This window comes from Vulpes lagopus, chromosome 4, assembly GCF_018345385.1.
Source record: "Vulpes lagopus strain Blue_001 chromosome 4, ASM1834538v1, whole genome shotgun sequence".
NCBI classification, from domain to species: Eukaryota; Metazoa; Chordata; class Mammalia; order Carnivora; family Canidae; genus Vulpes; species Vulpes lagopus.
Genome location: NC_054827.1, coordinates 122,224,340 through 122,242,431, shown reverse-complemented (window position 1 = coordinate 122,242,431; position 18,092 = coordinate 122,224,340). Strand labels below are relative to the sequence as shown.

Below are 18,092 nucleotides of genomic sequence, written 5' to 3'. Positions count from 1 at the left end.
CAAGAATGTCTCTTACAATACTTGGGACATAGTCACACTAAAAAATTGTTTATCTAGAATTCAAATTTAGCATCCTGAGTTTTTGTTTGCTAAATCTGACCATCCAACTGTATCACAGATGGAGTATGAAGCAGACAGCACCACCCAGGGAAGTGCTCTCGTGAAAAAAGCTGGAGCTGAATAATGGACTTGTAGGACTAAGCTCCAGGTTACAGAAATAATGGAGGAAAGGGGTAAAAGTTAAAGAACCCCACAATCACAAAACCTTCTGCAAACTGGGGTCAGGGGTCAGAGGATGCTCTTGTTAAAAGAGGTGGGAGAGACAAGAAATGTCACGCATGACCTGGTCCTGATCCCCGGGGATCATGTGAAGAAGGACATTTTTTTTTTTTTTTTTTTTTTTTGAAGAAGGACATTTTTAAAACAATCAGGTAATTTTAAATTTGGGCTGTGTATTAAAATTTTTAACTTTGAGAATTGTACTGGCTAAATGAAGAAACGCCCAGGTATTTTAAAACTGCATCCTGTGAGCTAAAATGACATGCCTGGGATTTTCCCTAATCCCAGTTCCCTACCCCTCTCCTCGAAAAGGGACAGATGAAGGAAGCATGGAAAACCCTTTGGTAACTATTTGGGGTGTGTGTGTGTGTGTGTGTAGGGCTCATTACACTACTCTCTACTTTCATGTTTTCATAATTTGCTTTTTTTTTTTTTTCTGGTCTACAGGAATGCAGTAGCAAATCAAGCAGGAACCTGGGAGCACACCGCAGGGGAGGAAGAGTGCTACAAGGAAGACCCTTGTAGCAAGGAGGCTGGGAAAGAGGATGAGCTCCCAGGCCTGGTGAGGTGCCACATACAGACCTGCAGGCATTGTAGGGAACTGTTGGGGCTCTGAGCAGGGAGTGTTGTGACCTGATTCATATGTGTGCAGGAAACAGGCTGAGGGGTGAGTTGAGGCAGGAGGCCCTCAGAAAGATGCAGCCCAGTTCAGTTGGGAGGGGAAAGGCTTCAGCAAATGGCAGGAGCAGAGGGGAAGATACAAGGTCAGCTTCTAGCTGTATTTTGAAGGCAGAGCCAATGGGATTTACTAAGAGATCGGATGAAAAGGAGAGAAGTTAAAGATAACGCCAAGACTGTTGGCCTGGGCTCATGGAGAACAAATGCTGACATTAACCTTGACAAAAAGGCTGTCAGAGGCAGACTTCAGGAAGACAGGAACTCAGTTTTGCACATGTTAAGACTGAAGTGACTACCAGATGTCTAAGTAAAGAGCATTGAGTAGGATATATAAATCCAGATTTTAGAAAAGGCTGTTCAAATATTAGGGCTCTGTTCTCACAGAGATCTTCTATAGAACATACCTGCCTAATTGTTCTTTCAGAAGAAAATTATATAAAAATAAGGCTATGGATTTCTTGTGAACAGGCTGCTCTATTTGACAAATGTCCCATTCTCACCAAAAATTATTGCAGTGTAAGTGCCTCCTGTTAAGCCTTTGATTGCCATACATTTCAAAAGACATCCGTATTGCAAGCTGTATGACAACCCTTTAGCAAAACAATTGGACACCCCCACCCGTAAAGGTCCCTTTCAGACAGGCCAGGGGCATCTAGACACCTAACCTATGTGAGTGACCCTGCTTTTCCCTTCCTGCACTCTAATTCCCACTTTTATGACTTATATTAGCCAATAAAGAGTAAAACCTTGAAACCCCCAGCCTCCCATCCTCAGACCCTAATAAAGGCAGAGCCTGCACCCTCTTTCTCCAGCTATGACTTTGCTGTGTAGCCCCTGGTATGCTGTGTACCCTCCAGGACCTGTGAGTAATGAATCTTGTTCCTCAAAGTTCCCTGACGGTTTTTGTTGAATTGTGTCCTGTGATCATAAGAACTCTTTGGGTTGGTCCAGCCACAACACTGGCCCCTGGCATTCCTCACTGAGACAAGACAGATGCAGCAATTGCCTACAAGTCCCTCATGGTCCAGTGAAACTGTAGGAGGTCAAAAGGGCCAGGGCCAGGCCCAGGGCCTTCTTAACCCCAGCCTCTGTGAACTCTTCAGGACAGCAGCTTCAAGGAGTTACTGCCAGGCAGCCAAGGGGCTGGGACTTAGAGAGCTGGGCGGGCAGAAGTGGATGTCCCCACCCAAGGCAGAAACTGGAGTCAGGCTGACAATACATTCAGAGAACTGGTGACAAGGGCAGAAGCTGAAACCCACAGCAGGTTGAGATAGGGCAGCACAAGCATCCTTGCTTGTTCTAAAATTGTAAGATTCTAAAGGGGCAGGTCCAAGCGAGGCTGTCCTAAATTATTTCAACAGAATGAAATTTTGAAATTAGCATGAAATTAGGTGGTATTGAAGACAATTTACTTTTCGAATGCAGTGATAAATTAATTTTCTCTGTGAGAGAGATGAGGAAAATCATCTGGAACTGTGGCCACGACAGTGGATCTTCAGGCCTGTGGACACAGCTTTTCTCACCAACTTCTCACTGAGATGTTGGTTCAAATCCTGGAGGGGTTCCCATGAAGGAATGGAACCTCTGTTCCAGAAGCTCTTTGGGGGAAAGCAGGCTAGTGTGTGCAGAGCTTTCCGTCATTTAGACCCACTTTATTGTCATGTGCCCATATAAAACTGAAAGTTTAAAGTTGGAGTTTGGGAGACTTTAAATTGGACTGACAAATCAGGCATGTAAGCAGGATTTAAGGCAGTAGGAGATTTCTGACCTGGCAAATTGATTATATGCCTCTTGCTCGTGGTCCCCAGTAGAAGAGTGCTGTGTTTTGAGGTAGATATACTGATCACGGAGCGTGAAGCCTTCCTCCAGGACACCATCAGAGGTTGAGACATCCAGAGGACCATGGCTGTCTACATGGCTCTGCAGTAACATTGCAACTCCCTCAACAGAGGGAACCAGAGCCTGGGTTCAAAATTAAACACAAACAATGCATTTATTCAAGAAATGTGTGTTTTATAATTAAACAGAGAGAAAAGGCCTACAATTAAATTTGTAAATAAATAGCTCTTTTAATGACAATCAAGGCCAAAAACTAAACCCAAGATTTTACTCTCCAAATCTGGTCTCCTCTTTATTCAACATCACAACAGGAGTCTTAGCAAGTGTAATATGACTGGCAAAAGAAATAAAAGGCATATAAATCAGAAACAAAGAACTATACTGTCCCTATTTACAGATGACACAAATGTCTGCAGAAAAAAACCCAAAAGAATTTACAAAAAAACCTCCTGGAACCAATATGTGAATTTAGCAAGGTTGTAGGATATAAGATTAAAATACAGAATCAACCGTACTTCTATATACTCTCAATGAACATATAAAAATGATCTTTTTTCAAAAAACTGTATTACCTGGGGCGCCTGGTTGGCTCAGTTGGTTAAGAATCTGACTTGATTTCGGCTCAGGAAATGGTCTCAGGGTCATGAGATCGAGCCCCACATGGGGCTCCATGCTGGGTGTGGAGCCTGCTTAGGATTTTCTCTCCCCCTCTCCCTCTGTCATCCCCCCTCCCTCTCTTTCTCTTTCCCTCTCTAAAAAAATAAATGATGTACTACCATTTATAATAACCATTCCAAAAAATGAAATACTTAAATAGAAATCAACAAGACATGTACAGGCTCTTTACCCTGAAAACTGCAAATACTAATGAAAGAAATCAAAGAAGACCAAACTAGCAGAGAGACACACCACGCATGAGGACCACAAAACTCCTAAGACTTAATCTGTAGAACCTAGATCAATAAATCCCAAGTATAAGGAACACAAAGAACACCACACGAAGTCATATTATGATCAAACTGCTTAAAACCAATAATAAAGAGAAAGCCTTAAAAGAAGGGGGTGGGGGCCAGAGAGGTGGGTCAGGAGCATTACCCAGACAGAGATAAAGAGAAGTGAGACAGCAGATCTCTGGCGGGAAACAAAGCAAGCTAGAAGATAGCAGAGGAAGCTCTTCCAACTGTTGAAAGAAAAAACTATTGGCTTATAACTTTTTTATGAGCAAGAATGTCTTTCAAAAATGATAGGTAAAGCAAGATTCGTATACTATACAGAAAACTACAAAACACTGCTAAAAGAAACTGAAGGTTTAAGTAAATGAAAGGATACTCCCCAATTCACGGGCCTGAAAACTCAATACTGTCAAGATGGCAAAATTCCCAAAATTCATCTACAGACTCAACACAATCTGTATCAGAATCCCAGCTGAGTGCCTGAAGGAATTGAAAAGTTGATCCTAAAATTTATATGGAAATGCAAAGTAATCAGAATACCCCCAAAAAAATCTTCAAAAAGACAAAGTTAGAAGACTCCTACTTCCTGATTTCAAAATTCACAACAAACCTAAAGTAACCAAGACCCTGTGATATAGGCATCAGGACAGACACACAGATCAATGGAAAGAACTAAGTGTCCAGAAATAAAGCCTTATATTTACAGTCAATTGAGTTTTGAGAAAAGTGCCAAGAAGATTCAATGGGGAAAGAGGAGTCCCTTCAACAGCTTGGGAAAGCTGGATATCAGCACACAAGAGGCAGGTTTGTGCCCCTTATTTCACAATATATACAAAAATGAACTCAAAGTGAGCCACAGATTTAAATATAAGAGCAAAAACCATAAATTCTTAGAATAAAACACAAAAGAATATTTTAAAGAGCTGCATAGGGAAAGCATTCTTAAATATAACAACAAAAGTAAGGGCATACAAAAATTTGATAAATTGGAATTCATCAGATTTTAAAAACTTTGTGCTTTAAAAGACACCAGTAAGAAACTGGAAAAAAAAATAAGCCACAGATTTGGAGAACTACAAATCACAGATCTGACAAGGGACTTATATTAAAATATAGAAAAAAAGCTTACAGATCCAAAATAAAACACAAATAACCCAATTTAAAAATGAACAAACAATCTGAACAGAGATTTCACCACAGAAGATACACAAATGGCACTAAGCACATGAGAAGATGCTCTATCTAATTAGTTATTACGGAAATGCCCCTTCACACCCACCAGAATGGTCAAAACCAGACAGACCACAAGTATTGGCAAGGAGGTTAAGGATTTGGAGCCCTCACAAATACAAAAAAGGCATACCCGCTCTGGAAAACATTTGGGCAGTTTCTTAAAAATCTGAAGAGAGCTATGCATTATCAGTCATTCAGCACGGCGGGGAGGGGCAGGCTTCAAATCTTATTCTTAGCTCTCCCATCAAAATCAGACACTAAAAAAAATGGGGTCAGTTCTTTTACAGTGCCAAAGAAAAGAAACAAACAAAACCCAACACTGTTCACTAACCTGCTCAGCTTTTAGCTGGGTGGAACCATCCTCATACATCAGTGTTACCACCACGGTTACTGCCTGTTTGAGCATTTCAATCAGCTGGCTTTTCTCCATGTCATCCAAATACCTAGCATCACAAAAATGGTTTTCGCAGGCTCTTGAGTTCCCACAATTTAGGTAGGCTTCAACCTCATCAGCATCTTCTTCCAATGCCACATGTTCACTTGTTTTCCCTGAAAAATTATGTGTACTACATTTTCTTTTAAAAATCATGGGCATTTCTTTTTTTTCATTATTTTTATTTTCCTTTAGGAAATACTTTCTTTTACACTCCATTTTCTGTAGGACTGAAGCCTCCTGGTTACACTGTGGAATGAAACAACTGGGAGGAGCCAATGAGCTGATGTTCTTCTGCTTTTGGTAAGTGGACAGCTGATCTGTGAGTCTGATACTGGAGGGCTGAAGACAGAGCTTGATGGACGTTCTTGATGTCTGGCTTGTAAAAGATTTCAGATTCTGCAGGAAAACATGAACTGTTTTAGGAATATGGATTCCTAAGAGAGATCTATAAACCAAACTAATTTCTGGTAAAATTCATCTAAAGTGGGGACACAGCTTCTCATGATCTATGATCAGACTTTCTAATGAAACTATATAGTATCTTCTAGAGCAGTAACTTTTCTCAACCCAGTTAGGAGTACATATCTGAATCAGGGGCTGGAATAGGCAGAAGTTCAAAAAGTCTCCAACCATAACCTGTGTCTGTAAGGAAGATGCCATGGATGGGAGTATTTTACAGATGCACCTAATGCTGCAGATTAATAATTTACAACTTCCAGGTAAAAGTCATTTACAGAGAAAGTGAGATCACCACAACTATTCGATAATGTTAATCCATCTACTAAAAATTTTTCAAAGTATAGATTTGCAGCAATCCTCTTACTGTATTGATCTTATACTGTACAATATTCATTCATAAATTCACAAATTGAGGGTAAAAAAAGTATTTCTACTCATCTCATTACTGGATTCATTTAGGATAAAATGTATTTTTAATGTTTATTTTTCAGATTTTGTGATATATTTATGGTGTTTTGAACAAATATAAATTAATAGTACTTTTAAAATACTTTTGAAGGAAAATGTTTCAATATTTGGCATATGGTCACAGAAAAGTTTATGCTCACATTTTTATTACAGAGAAATATATGGCTTCAACAAAAGACTTGTAGGCATAAAATTATATTACATTAATAATTCTGCAAGAGAGGATACAAGAAGTTTGAGGAGCAAAAGGGAAATAAAAAAATTTCGATTGCTGAAGAATATCTTGCTCATGTCTTTTTTAAAAGTATGCTTGTGGGTATTAGGTTACCAGAGTATTTTTTAAGTGGCTATATTTTAAACAATGATGTAATCATTTTTAAAATGTGAATATTGCCAGAGTGCCTGAGTGGGTCAGTTGGTTGAGCATCTGCCTTTGGCTCAGGTCATGATCCCAAGAGTTCCTGGGATCAAGCCACCTGCCTGCTTCTCCCTCTGCTCCTCACCCTGTTCATGCTCTCTCTTCCTCTCTCTCTCTCAAATAAATAAAATCTGTTTTTAAAAGTCAATATTGTCAATACACCAGAAATTGTGTCCTATGAAACATTTTAAACTTGTTATGAATATTTTAAATTTCAACTTAAAAATATGTCATGAGCTATATACAGCTTTTCAAAATTCTTTTGAGAGCAATGAACAAAACCTGGGTAAGCTGGCTCTCTACCACTGCTGGAACAGCCCAGAGAGAAAATCTGGGCTCACTCACAAAGGGGCACCTTCCAGTTGTTGAATCCCTTCTCCCTCCACTTGAGGGCAAACCACCATCCTGTTACCGCCAGGGCTGTCCTGCCATCCCCACTTTACTACAGGGAGTTTCAGTTAGATTGAGTGAGGCTGGGCTTTGAACACCCCTGTCCCAGAGTCTATTCTCTCGGCCACTGTCTTTAGTGAGATGACCTCCTCTTTCCCTCCCCTCCTGCCCACCCCACATGGCTCATCTGCTGAGCAGTTGTGCCCCCTCCCTCCTGGGACTTCTCTGTATTTCAGCCATCCCAGAGCCCCAGCTTTCTCCCTAACCTGAACATTTCTACCAAGTCCTCCCCCTCTTCTCTAATGGTTGGGGCTCCTGATCATCCTGTAGGTGACCACTCAGGCATAATTTTCAGACTTCAAAAAGGCTCCCAGACTACTTTCCCCACCACCCAGAAAAAAAAACAAAATGAGACAGCACAAAAGCTGGGTTAGTAGTCTCTATTCCAGTGAGCTGACTCCTACCATGGCACTCAATGCACCGTCCTGTAGGGTCACAGCACTGCTCTGTCTTCCCCTCCCCTATCAAGCAAGTTCAACCATGAACTCCTAGAGAAGAACTCCGTTCCTTATTTTCTGCAGCATGGTAGCCACAGTGCCCAGCATACACTAGACAATTAAGTATGTGTTGAATAAGTGAAAGATATCTATTTAGAATCAATAATATTTGCAATGATTTACCCTTTTTTCCAGTGATTGATTCTTCCCATCTTCAAGAAGTACTGAATATTTAATACAGGAATTGTTTACCACTTCTGAAGCTTTTAAAAACACAAAAAGGGAACACAAGGCATTAAAGAAACATTGAAATCTAAGTCATATAATTAGCTAAACACTGAAAGTGGCCTCTATAAGCATGCTACTTACTCATTATTTACTTATATAAAACAACATAGTAACATTCATACCCAAAACATATACTATTGTTACAATAAACATTTATGTAACATATCTTCAAATTAACTGGAGACAGAACCAGGTAATCATAAAATGTTTATTAGAAATTATTACTTGGCATTTCCATTGTATACCGGAATCTGAAAACCCAAGTTTGACGTTTTACAGAAATCTTGAAAGTATTAAAGGTTTGAGGAGATTTTTATAATGAATAATATTTCAATGGAACAATAAGAGGTTCAGTAAAACATCATTAATACAAACTTCTGTTTTAAATTTTGTTTTAATAAGCCTGGACTGAGCAGTAAGTGATGGAACCACATTCAACCCCAGGCAGCATGACTCAGGTGTTTGTTTTCATAACCACTGTGATTTATGTTCCCTCCACAGCAATAATAACAACCAAGACATGAAAACAGGGGAAATCTTTACAGTAAAAAGAACTTAGGATAAATTTAACAAAAAGCATGAGGTACTCAATGATGACAACTTAAAATCTCATAAAATGGCATTGAAACTATACAAATGGATTATACAAATGGAAGGACACATCATCCAGATACGCACAAACGTTCAATTCTTCCAAAAATAAATTTAATGCAATTCCATTTAGAGACCCTACAAGGGCTCTTTTAATTGAAAAAAAATGTCAAAGGCCATATGAAATACCAGATATCTGAAAACAGACACGAAAGTAAGTTAAAAAAACAATAAAAGGCTCGCCTTGCTTGACTATCAGAACATACTATTCAGCGACCACAATCAAATTCATGTTGTATTTGGACAGGAAGAGTCAAAAGATTTCTAAAACAGAACAGACAATCCAGAAACTGACCCATGGCTTTATGAGACTCTACTATAGAACAAAGATAGTATCTCAATTCAGTAGAATACAACAGGTTAATAAATAGGGATAGCAGTAGTGCTTCTGAAAGAAAAGAACATACTGGGAAAATCATTTGGAACAAAAAGGATAAAGGGCTAATATCTGTGTTATACAACAAGCACTTAAATGTAGGCAAAAAAAGACAGTTTGATTTTTAAAATGAGTACAAGATAGAAAGAAGCAGTATACAAATAAGCAAATCCCAAAAGCAAATAAACACAATATAATACTCAAACTCTCTAGTGGTCAGGGAAATGCAAACTTAATGCAACCAGAGGTAGAAGGAAGAGGTAGTTTCAGGCATTGCTGGTAAAAATGTGAATAGCTAGAATCTTCTTGGAAAGGAAATTGTCAACACCTATTGAAATTAGTACATCCATCACTCCTGAGTTGGGAAGAGGACTGTCCTAAAGGAACAAAGATGGGCTTCCAGGGTGCTACTGATGTCCTGTTTCTTAATCTGCACGAGTTACAGGAGTGTTCAGTTTGTGAAATGTTGAGTTATAAACTCAGAATACACGTGTTTTGTGTGCAGAATCTGTGTGTGTAACCTCAATAAAAGCAGAGATATAAAATGTATAAATCATCTAACCAAACAAACTCACTATTGGCTGTTTCATAGAAACATATGTAATGATAAGTAGCTTTAAACCAAAACATCTATGGCAGTGTTGCTTTATGGCAAAGGACTGAAAAACAAAGCAGATACCAATCAAAAGGGCAGTTGATGAATAAATTATATAACATCTACGCCATGAAGCACACGACCACTGAAAAGAATGACTTAGAGCTTTATTAATTGCCTTGAAGATACAGGAATCTGTGAAAATACGATCTCATTTTTGTAATTAGTGACCAAATCTCCCCACTTATGTGTATAAGTATGTTATACACATTCACTGGCATAAGCCTTGTCCCCAGGAGGCTGACTCAGATGGTTTGCATTTGGAAAGGTTAGTGGGGAGTGCTCTCAGGATCAATGCTTACAGGAACGTGAGGGAAGGAGGACCGGGCCAAGATGCAGTCACTACAAAGGCCTGCTTGGGACCTGGATGGCCTATAGAGTTATCCCCCAATGGATCACGGAAGCAGGCCTTTATATGCCAGCACTGACCAGTCATTGGATCAGTTGCCCCTGGGAAAGGAGTGTGCAGCTGAGGCAGCCACCAGGAGAGGCTGATTGTGAGCAGCCAGCCAGCAACACTCCCAGCAGGTGGGGTGATGAATGGTGGAATCTGGGCATCCACAGGACTCACTACAGTCCTTTGCTACTGGGCACTACACTGCACTGCTCCCAGCCACTTGCTGCAGATACATTCTGAAAGTAGCTCCTTCAGGATGCTGGTGGGCCTCTTCCTGGAAGATACTTTTAAAAGGAAGGTTAATGGGATGAACTGAATCACCTGGTCACTGAAGCTGGTCTCAAAGCTACAAATGATATTTGTGTCCCTCGAATGCACATTCTAGAGTCCCCTCACCCTGGCTTAGCACTTCTGCTGGTCTACCTAGCTCATCTGATCGATGGAACTACCCAAACCCCTCATCTCTGAGAGGTATAAGCCCCTGGTCACCATGCCTTTCTCAGGCCATGGTCACTGCATTTGCCATCAGATTCAGACAGAGGACAGAGGTGACTAGTCTTATCAGCTGGGTACCAAATGTATGCTTCCTTGCACCATCATGTAACAGCAGCCCTGACTTCGGGTGATCAGGAGGCATCTCAAGCAACTGCTTGAGACTGCTCAAGTGTACACAAGCAACTGCTTATGTTCCTTGCCTGCCAGTCTCTTAGCTATTGAAAGGATAGGGCAGCAACTGCAGCTTCAAATTAAATGGCATTTTTCCCATGCTCCAAGTGAGTTTCCCCTCTGGCAGTCAAGACTTAATCTGTAGAACCCAGAGGTGTTGGGGGAGAGACAAATTTACAGTACTGGAAATGATGGTAAGCAGGACCACTCCCACATCCTTCTTAATTATACATCTTGGGGACACTATACCCAGTAGTGGCTACTGATGGACAGTGTTTACCACACCCTGGAGGTTGCTCCTCCATGCTGCTGGAAGCTACACCTACTACAGGCCATTCCTCCCTCCAACAGGGTGGTGCTCCTGGGTATGTTGCTGGGGGAACCCTTGGGTCCACATCATGTGCCCACTGCAGCTCCCTTGCTGTATAGTGGGTCCCCATGTCCAATGTAATGCTTGTGTAACTGTCAGTGGATCAAACACTCTGAGCCTTGGATATCAGAGCTCACTGAGGCCCTGCAAACAGGAAAGGGAAAGCCATGCCTGGATCATGTCAATTCCGGTCAAGATACATCTCCATACCTTTAAGAGCACAAAAGATTCAGTGTTGTCACCTTGCTGCCAAGTGACTGTTCCTTCAAAGGATGGTAGTACTGGGGACTAGGTGTTTGGTCTGTTGTTGGAAGGCTGGACATTCAGCAGAGGTATTATTAGATCAGCCCTGGTGAGTGGGAGTGCATGTGGTTGGGTCTATGTGTGACCTCCACCCTGGCCCATGACCATTCCACTGAAGAGCCCCCAGGTGCTTGTACTGGGACAGCAGGTGACAGGCTAGTGCATGTTAGCTGGCCAAGTCATTCCCATTGTTTACTCCTTCAACTTCTACCTTGGGGAGCTGTTCTGTGTCTGCCTTTGCTGTGTTTATTTCTTTACTCCTAGGTAGCTAATCCCATTACTAGTTAAAATCCTCTTTCCCTGTTCAAATTACCCTATGGTTTGGTTCACTTGACTGGCGCACATCTCAGGCTTCCCCAACAGGCCCAATAACTCTTAGCTAGGTTGTTGGCTTAATGGCCAGGAGGGGAGGAGACAGAAATTCCTGAGGGAGGAAGTGTTTATCAAGAAGAAACCTGCATGGCCTTCAGCAACAATAGGACTGGACGCTCCTCCTTTAACAGAGAAGTAGCCACATGTGCAGGTCCCAGAGCAATCTGGGATTCAGAATTTGAATGTGCCAATCCAGGTGTCCATGGCAAATCTCAGGGTCTCATCCTTCTTCCTGATCAAGGCTCTGACCTTGAAGTAGCACACCTGCCTGGGCTGAGAATCCAAGCCTTCTCTAGAGTCCTACAAGTCGTAGGACTAAGTACTGGTCTTAGTGTCCTAAGTGGTCTCTTTTTAGGAAGTTCTCTGGTTACATGTAGCCTGTAACTGCTTATTAATCACCCTCAGCCCTTGTCTTTTCCAAAGGATCTATTATTACTAGCCACAGCCATGAATTCCATTGTCTGCCACTGCCTTGTACTTTTCAAATACACAGTAAATCCCAGCAGCCCGGGCAGTGGCTTCCACTGGTATGCCATACAATCCACCTGTAGTCCAAGGCTGAACTGCACTGCTACCATTCCTATTCCACTACAACCTGTGAGGAAGCCATCAGTGCCAATCTGCCTACTCCAAAATGCCATGTGTGCTTTCTCAGACCACTCCTGGCACCAACTATAGCAGATTGGGTTCCTGGGAATCAGACTAAGATTTGGCCACAGAAAGCTTCTGGCGGGAGAAAAGGACTGAGTGAAGAGGAAGCTCCAGTGTGGTACAGTTGTAAGGAAGGTCTCAGCTAATCCCACTGGAAGGGGGGAGGGGGCTGGATGGCATAGTGCAGCCACACATGCGAGCTACAATTACAATCATGGGAAGAAATGGAGAAAAGTGTAAAAGGGATATAGCAAGTACATTATTAGCATGGGTTAGCAACCTCTCCATGGGGAGAGGGCTCAACAAAGCAAAAGCCTGAATTAAAACAATGTGGAGGGGATCCCTGGGTGGCTCAGTGGTTTAGCGCCTGCCTTTGGCCCAGGGCGCAATCAGGTCCCGGGATCAGGTCCCGGGATCAGGTCCCACATCGGGCTCCCGGCGTGGAGCCTGCTTCTCCCTCCTCCTGTGTCTCTGCCTCTCTCTCTCGCCTCTCTATCATAAATAAATAAATAAATAAATAAATAAATAAATAAATAAATAAATAAATAAATAAATAAATCAAATCTTAGAAAAAGAAACAATGTGGAGGGACACCTGGGTGGCTCGGTGGTTGAGCTTCTGCCTTTGGCTCAGGGTGTGATCCCTGGGTCCGGGATTGAGTCTCACATCGGGCTCCCTGCAAGGAGCCTGCTTCTCCCTCTGCCTATGTTTCAGCCTCTCTTGGTCTCTCATGAATAAATAAATAAAATCTTTAAAAAAAAATGTGCAGATGAACCCTTTCACTACATGCCTGCGTGTGTAAGAATGTAAGGAAAGATTTTTAAATGTGAATTATGGGCTTTATGCTTTTGGCTTTAAGAACAATTTCCTAAGTATTAAAAAAAAAAGATCTCCCCAAAATATTTACAACATATTTAGAACTCCTTCACATACATGTATTGTGTATAGAAAGCTCTTCCAAGTCAGTGAGAGGAAGCCACAGGTGAGTGTATGTGCGGCAGCACTCAGAGGCGAAAACCCTGCCCTGCCTCAAGGATCTCAAAGCACACAAAGAGCCAGAGCATCATACAACCAGAGGTACCCTATGGTGAGTCCTCTCAACCGAGCTGCAAATGAATCCAGGACAGGTTACTTCCAATAAGGCAAACTTGAGCAAAGGGCACCTGGGAGGACTCAATCTGTTGGGCAACTGATTCTTGGTTTTGGCTCAGGTCATGTTCTCAGGGTCCTGAGATGGGGCCAGTGTTGGGCTCCCTGCTCAGTGGGGTATCTCCTTCCTTCTCCTTGCCCCTCCCCCCACTCATGCTCTAATAAGTAAATCTTAAAGGAAAAGTATTTTGAGCAGGACCATGTAAAATGCTTTCCTCACTCAGTTGAGTGGAGAAGAAAGAAAAGGCTAAGTAGAGGAGGATACCGGAAAACGCCATGTGTTTGGAAGTCGCAGTCAAATCTGCATGAGGTGTAGAGGGACAAGTAGTAGGGCAAATGACTGAACAGGGCAGGCAGGGATCCCTCAAAGCACCTGGGATGTTTCCAGAAGTGGTCAAGGACAAAAGCTGAGCTAGTTCTAGCAAAGGCCTGAGGGCAAGACAAAGGGGCAATAATGAAGGTAAAGAACGATTAGGAAGCCACTGCCAATATCCTAGTGAGGAGGAATGCAGGCATGTATGAGGGCAATGGAGATTGAAATCCAACACCTGGCAGGCTTGTCAAATAACTGGATACAAGGATTTTATGTTTACTTAATAGAAATAAAAATAGGGGGATCCCTGGGTGGCGCAGCGGTTTGGCGCCTGCCTTTGGCCCAGGGCGCGATCCTGGAGACCCGGGATCGAATCCCACTCGGGCTTCCGGTGCATGGAGCCTGCTTCTCCCTCTGCCTGTGTCTCTGCCTCTCTCTCTCTCTATGACTATCATAAATAAATAAAAAAATCTTTAAAAAAATAGAAATAAAAATAGGGGGATGAAAAAAAAAGAAAAGAAAAAAAATAGGGGGATGCCTGGGTGGCTCAGTGGTTGAGTGTCTGCTTTCGGCTCAGGGTGTGATCCTGGGATCCGGGATCAAGCCCCACATCGGGCTCTACTAGGAGCCTGCTTCTCCTTCTACCTAGGTCTCTGCCTCTCTCTCTGTGCCTCTCGTGAATAAATAAATCAATCTTTAATGAACATAATCAAGACACATCTGTTTGGTCACTTAGTTTTATGTTATCTGTCCTTGAAATCGCAGATTTCTACTGGATGGTGGAATAAAGACACACTTCATATTAATGGACTCGATTTTCACAAATATTTACCTTTGGGATCTCAAATTGTATTAATGTAATGTCTGCAAATATATATGTATACATTTCTTTTAAACTAGAAAACCAAATTCACATCTAAGCTGTTAAAATGAAAAACAATTTGGACAAATGTGTACTAGGAAACATTATTTGATTTCTATAGCCACTCAGACAAAACAGAGATCTCTTTTAATAAACATATGCTGAATCCTATGCATAACCCTATACAGAGCAGCAGGTCAGCTGGCAACCCTGAAGCGGCCCTGCAAACTCCTCCTCCCCCAGTATTTACCAAAGACTTTTAGGAGCATTACTGAACCATCAAATGACAATGAAAATTTAAGTCAGATGGACCCACGTTTCAATCTCGTTTATAAAGGTGTATGGATTAAGGTACAAAACTAAGCTACAGTCACAAAAGACCCAACAAGACAGTGGCTTAAATAACAAAGTTTATTTTTCTTTCATGTTCTGAGGTTGAGTGTTCTCAGCTGGCTGTAAATGTTTCATGTGGTCTCTCCAGGACTGGGGTCTTCCCAACACGTTGTATAATCCTCTAGGACAGTGTTATCATTTGCAGAGTTCGAAAGGAGGGTTCCTACTAGAGGGAAGGAAAGAGGCCTACCCCAGAAATGGCCCACAATACCTGAGGGCACATCCTGCTGACAGGATCCCAGGTCACCCCTGACTCCAAGGAGACAGCCATGTAGTCAGAAGGGAAAGACGGCCAAAAAAAGGCCTCTGGAGCAACGCAAAATGCCCATGGTAAGGAAGTGTAAGTGACTGCTGCAAGTCAGGATGATGGCTACCTCCAGCAGGGAGAGAGTTTTAACTGAGAATGAAACTTCGAGGTTCTGGCGATGTGACGATGTGGATGTCCTCTTTATATTCATTGGTTACACATAAGTTGAAGTTTTTGCATTTTTTTTTTTTTTCCCCAGCGGAGGGCTTTTAAATAAAGATCAATCTCATAGCAAGAAGACCTACACAGTCCAACCCTTATTGGGTGTGTGTCTTCACACCTTCAGGATAGCACATAAGGCAGAGACCCCAAAGTGACATAGAACACTAATGTTGTTTGGTTTTACCTGTTTGTAGTAACAAATATTTGTAGTTATTCTCAACGATTTATGGATTCGGTTTTTATATTTATTTGGTACAAAATGTGCTTTAGAAATGAAAAGCTGATTTGCAGTATTTTCCTTGTAAGAGATGAAGATCTGACACAGTCACCCCAGCATGTGACAAAAGTCCAGGAATCAACTAGATCTTAGGTCCAGCATCATTCATCAATAACCCACCAGCAGGGGAAGCCCAGGTGGCCCAGTGGTTTAGCGCCGCCTTCACCCCAGGGCATGATCCTGGAGACCTGGGATCGAGTCCTACATCGGGCTCCCTACATGGAGCCTGCTTCTCCCTCTGCCTGTGTCTCTGCCTCTCTCTCTCTCTCTCTCTCTCTCTCTCTCTCTGTGTGTGTGTGTGTGTGTGCCTCTCTCATAAATAAGTAATAAAAAAATATTAAAAAAAAAACCCACCAGCAACCCAACTTAATCAAATCCATATGAAATAAGAACTAAAACTGATGAAACTCTGAAACAGATGAACTCCAAGGTGGTCCCTACTCACTCTTAACCCACAGGGTACAGCAACAGTGACAGGATGCTCCCAATCATGCTGCAGAAGACTGGGATGTCAGTCTTGCCAGGGAAAAAGCTGCACCTCAGAAGAACCATGTGGAAAAGAACTGAAGGTGTTTTAACAGCCAACAACTTGGAAGAAACAGAGGCCTTCGGCCCAAAGGCCTACAAGGAACTGAATCTGCCAACAAACCTGTGAACTGGAAGCAAATGCTTCCCTGTTCGGGCCTCAGATGAGACCCAAACCCTCTGACACATCCACACTGTAGTCCAACAAAGGATGAAGCTAAGTTGTACCCAGTCTCCTGACTCAGAAACTGGGAGAAACCAAATGTGCATTGTTTTAAGTCGCTAAGTTTGTAGCAACAGTGTTGTACAGCAACAGCCAATACGGAATCTTTGTGAAAAGTCCACTCTTTCCAAATCCTTAACACTTGACAGAAAAATAATACCTTATCTTTTCCCATTACCTCTCAATAAATTTATGAAAACTAGAATTTTATAGGGTATTTGAAGAGTATGACAATAGAGTTCACAAGATGGACTGACTGATCACCAAAATTCTTTCTTCACAGAGACTCACATTGAAACTTCCAGAGGCACTGCACTATTCCTATCAGTATTCTTTTAAATTCTTTTCAGTTTTTAAAGGGAAGTACATTTCCACTTCTGTCAAGTGCCCACTGCTCTTTTATTTTAGAAAGTATACAGAATAAAGGAGAAAGCCCTTTGACATCTGAGTATTTATTTTCTTTACTATCTCCCCCACACCATTCCCCAAAAACATTACCAACTGTTAGGTATGTGGTCCATACCCAAAACTTCCTAGCAGTTCATTTATCAGTGACTTTTACTACAATGAGGCTCATGAGCAACAGATGTCTGAATATGAACAGACTGAAATGTTAAGTGCTACTATATTTTAATCAAGAAACTGCACTTGTATAGCTTTTGCACTATTTGTCAATGCTCTCAATTACTTAATCAAAATTATCAATTATATCTCACATATAACTTACTCTGTAGAAAAGAAACAACACATTATTGGCCCAGACTTAAATATTAAGACACAAATAAGAACAACAAGCTGCTTTGCTGGTAAAACAAACTGGTGATCCAAATGTCACACTTTGTGCCCATGCCACCGCTGCTGCTATGTGACATCCTATTCTAAGTACACACACCTAAAAGGTCACAGTCCTCAGGCAGCGTTAAGACACACACTAACACACATCTCTCGTTTGCCACACACAGCAAGTACTATGTCCATGTGCATCCAATGACCCAAGAGCTAAGGCTGAACAAACTGAGAGGCACTGTGAAAGAGCCCAGCTTTTCCAAGGTTAAACGACGCAGATTCTCAGGAAATCTCTGACAGAAATGCCTGGAACAATGAAGAGAGTGTTACATTTTAAAGCAGTAAAGGCTGAGAGAATGTGAAATCCAGTGAGCAGACGCTCAGTCATCACTGAATGAGAATAAGCCAAAGGGAGCTGGGCTCCATGTCTGTAGCAAGAACCTCCCTACACAATACAAGGTTCCTGACAATAATTCTGCTGTTTCATTTTCGAACCTTAACTTAAGAAATAATTAACATTCAAGGTAACAAGACAGAAAGATGTTTATAAAAACTACTTACTCTTTTCACTCTCTCTCCAATTCTTAGACTCCACTAAATCACCTGAATGCATAGCAGACATAATCTTCTGTGCAACACTGGAGAGCGGTATTTTACAGAGATCAAAGCCTACAAATGCCTCATAATTTTCCATTTTCATAAATCCTAAATGTAAG

The 18,092-nt window shown here is 41.7% G+C and overlaps 1 protein-coding gene across 1 annotated transcript in view; it reads right to left on the bottom strand.

The window, feature by feature from the left end:
* Positions 1 to 18,092, bottom strand: part of POLN (DNA polymerase nu) — a 158,348-nt gene that overhangs the window by 124,927 nt on the left and 15,329 nt on the right. Inside the window, exons 3-6 of the mRNA XM_041753234.1 lie at positions 17,938 to 18,081; positions 7,834 to 7,913; positions 5,314 to 5,814; positions 2,726 to 2,919 (exon numbers count right to left, since the gene is read on the bottom strand). Coding sequence (XP_041609168.1) covers positions 2,726 to 2,919; positions 5,314 to 5,814; positions 7,834 to 7,913; positions 17,938 to 18,076 — 914 coding nt within the window. The 5' untranslated portion in view covers positions 18,077 to 18,081. The remainder of the gene's footprint in view (positions 1 to 2,725; positions 2,920 to 5,313; positions 5,815 to 7,833; positions 7,914 to 17,937; positions 18,082 to 18,092) is intronic.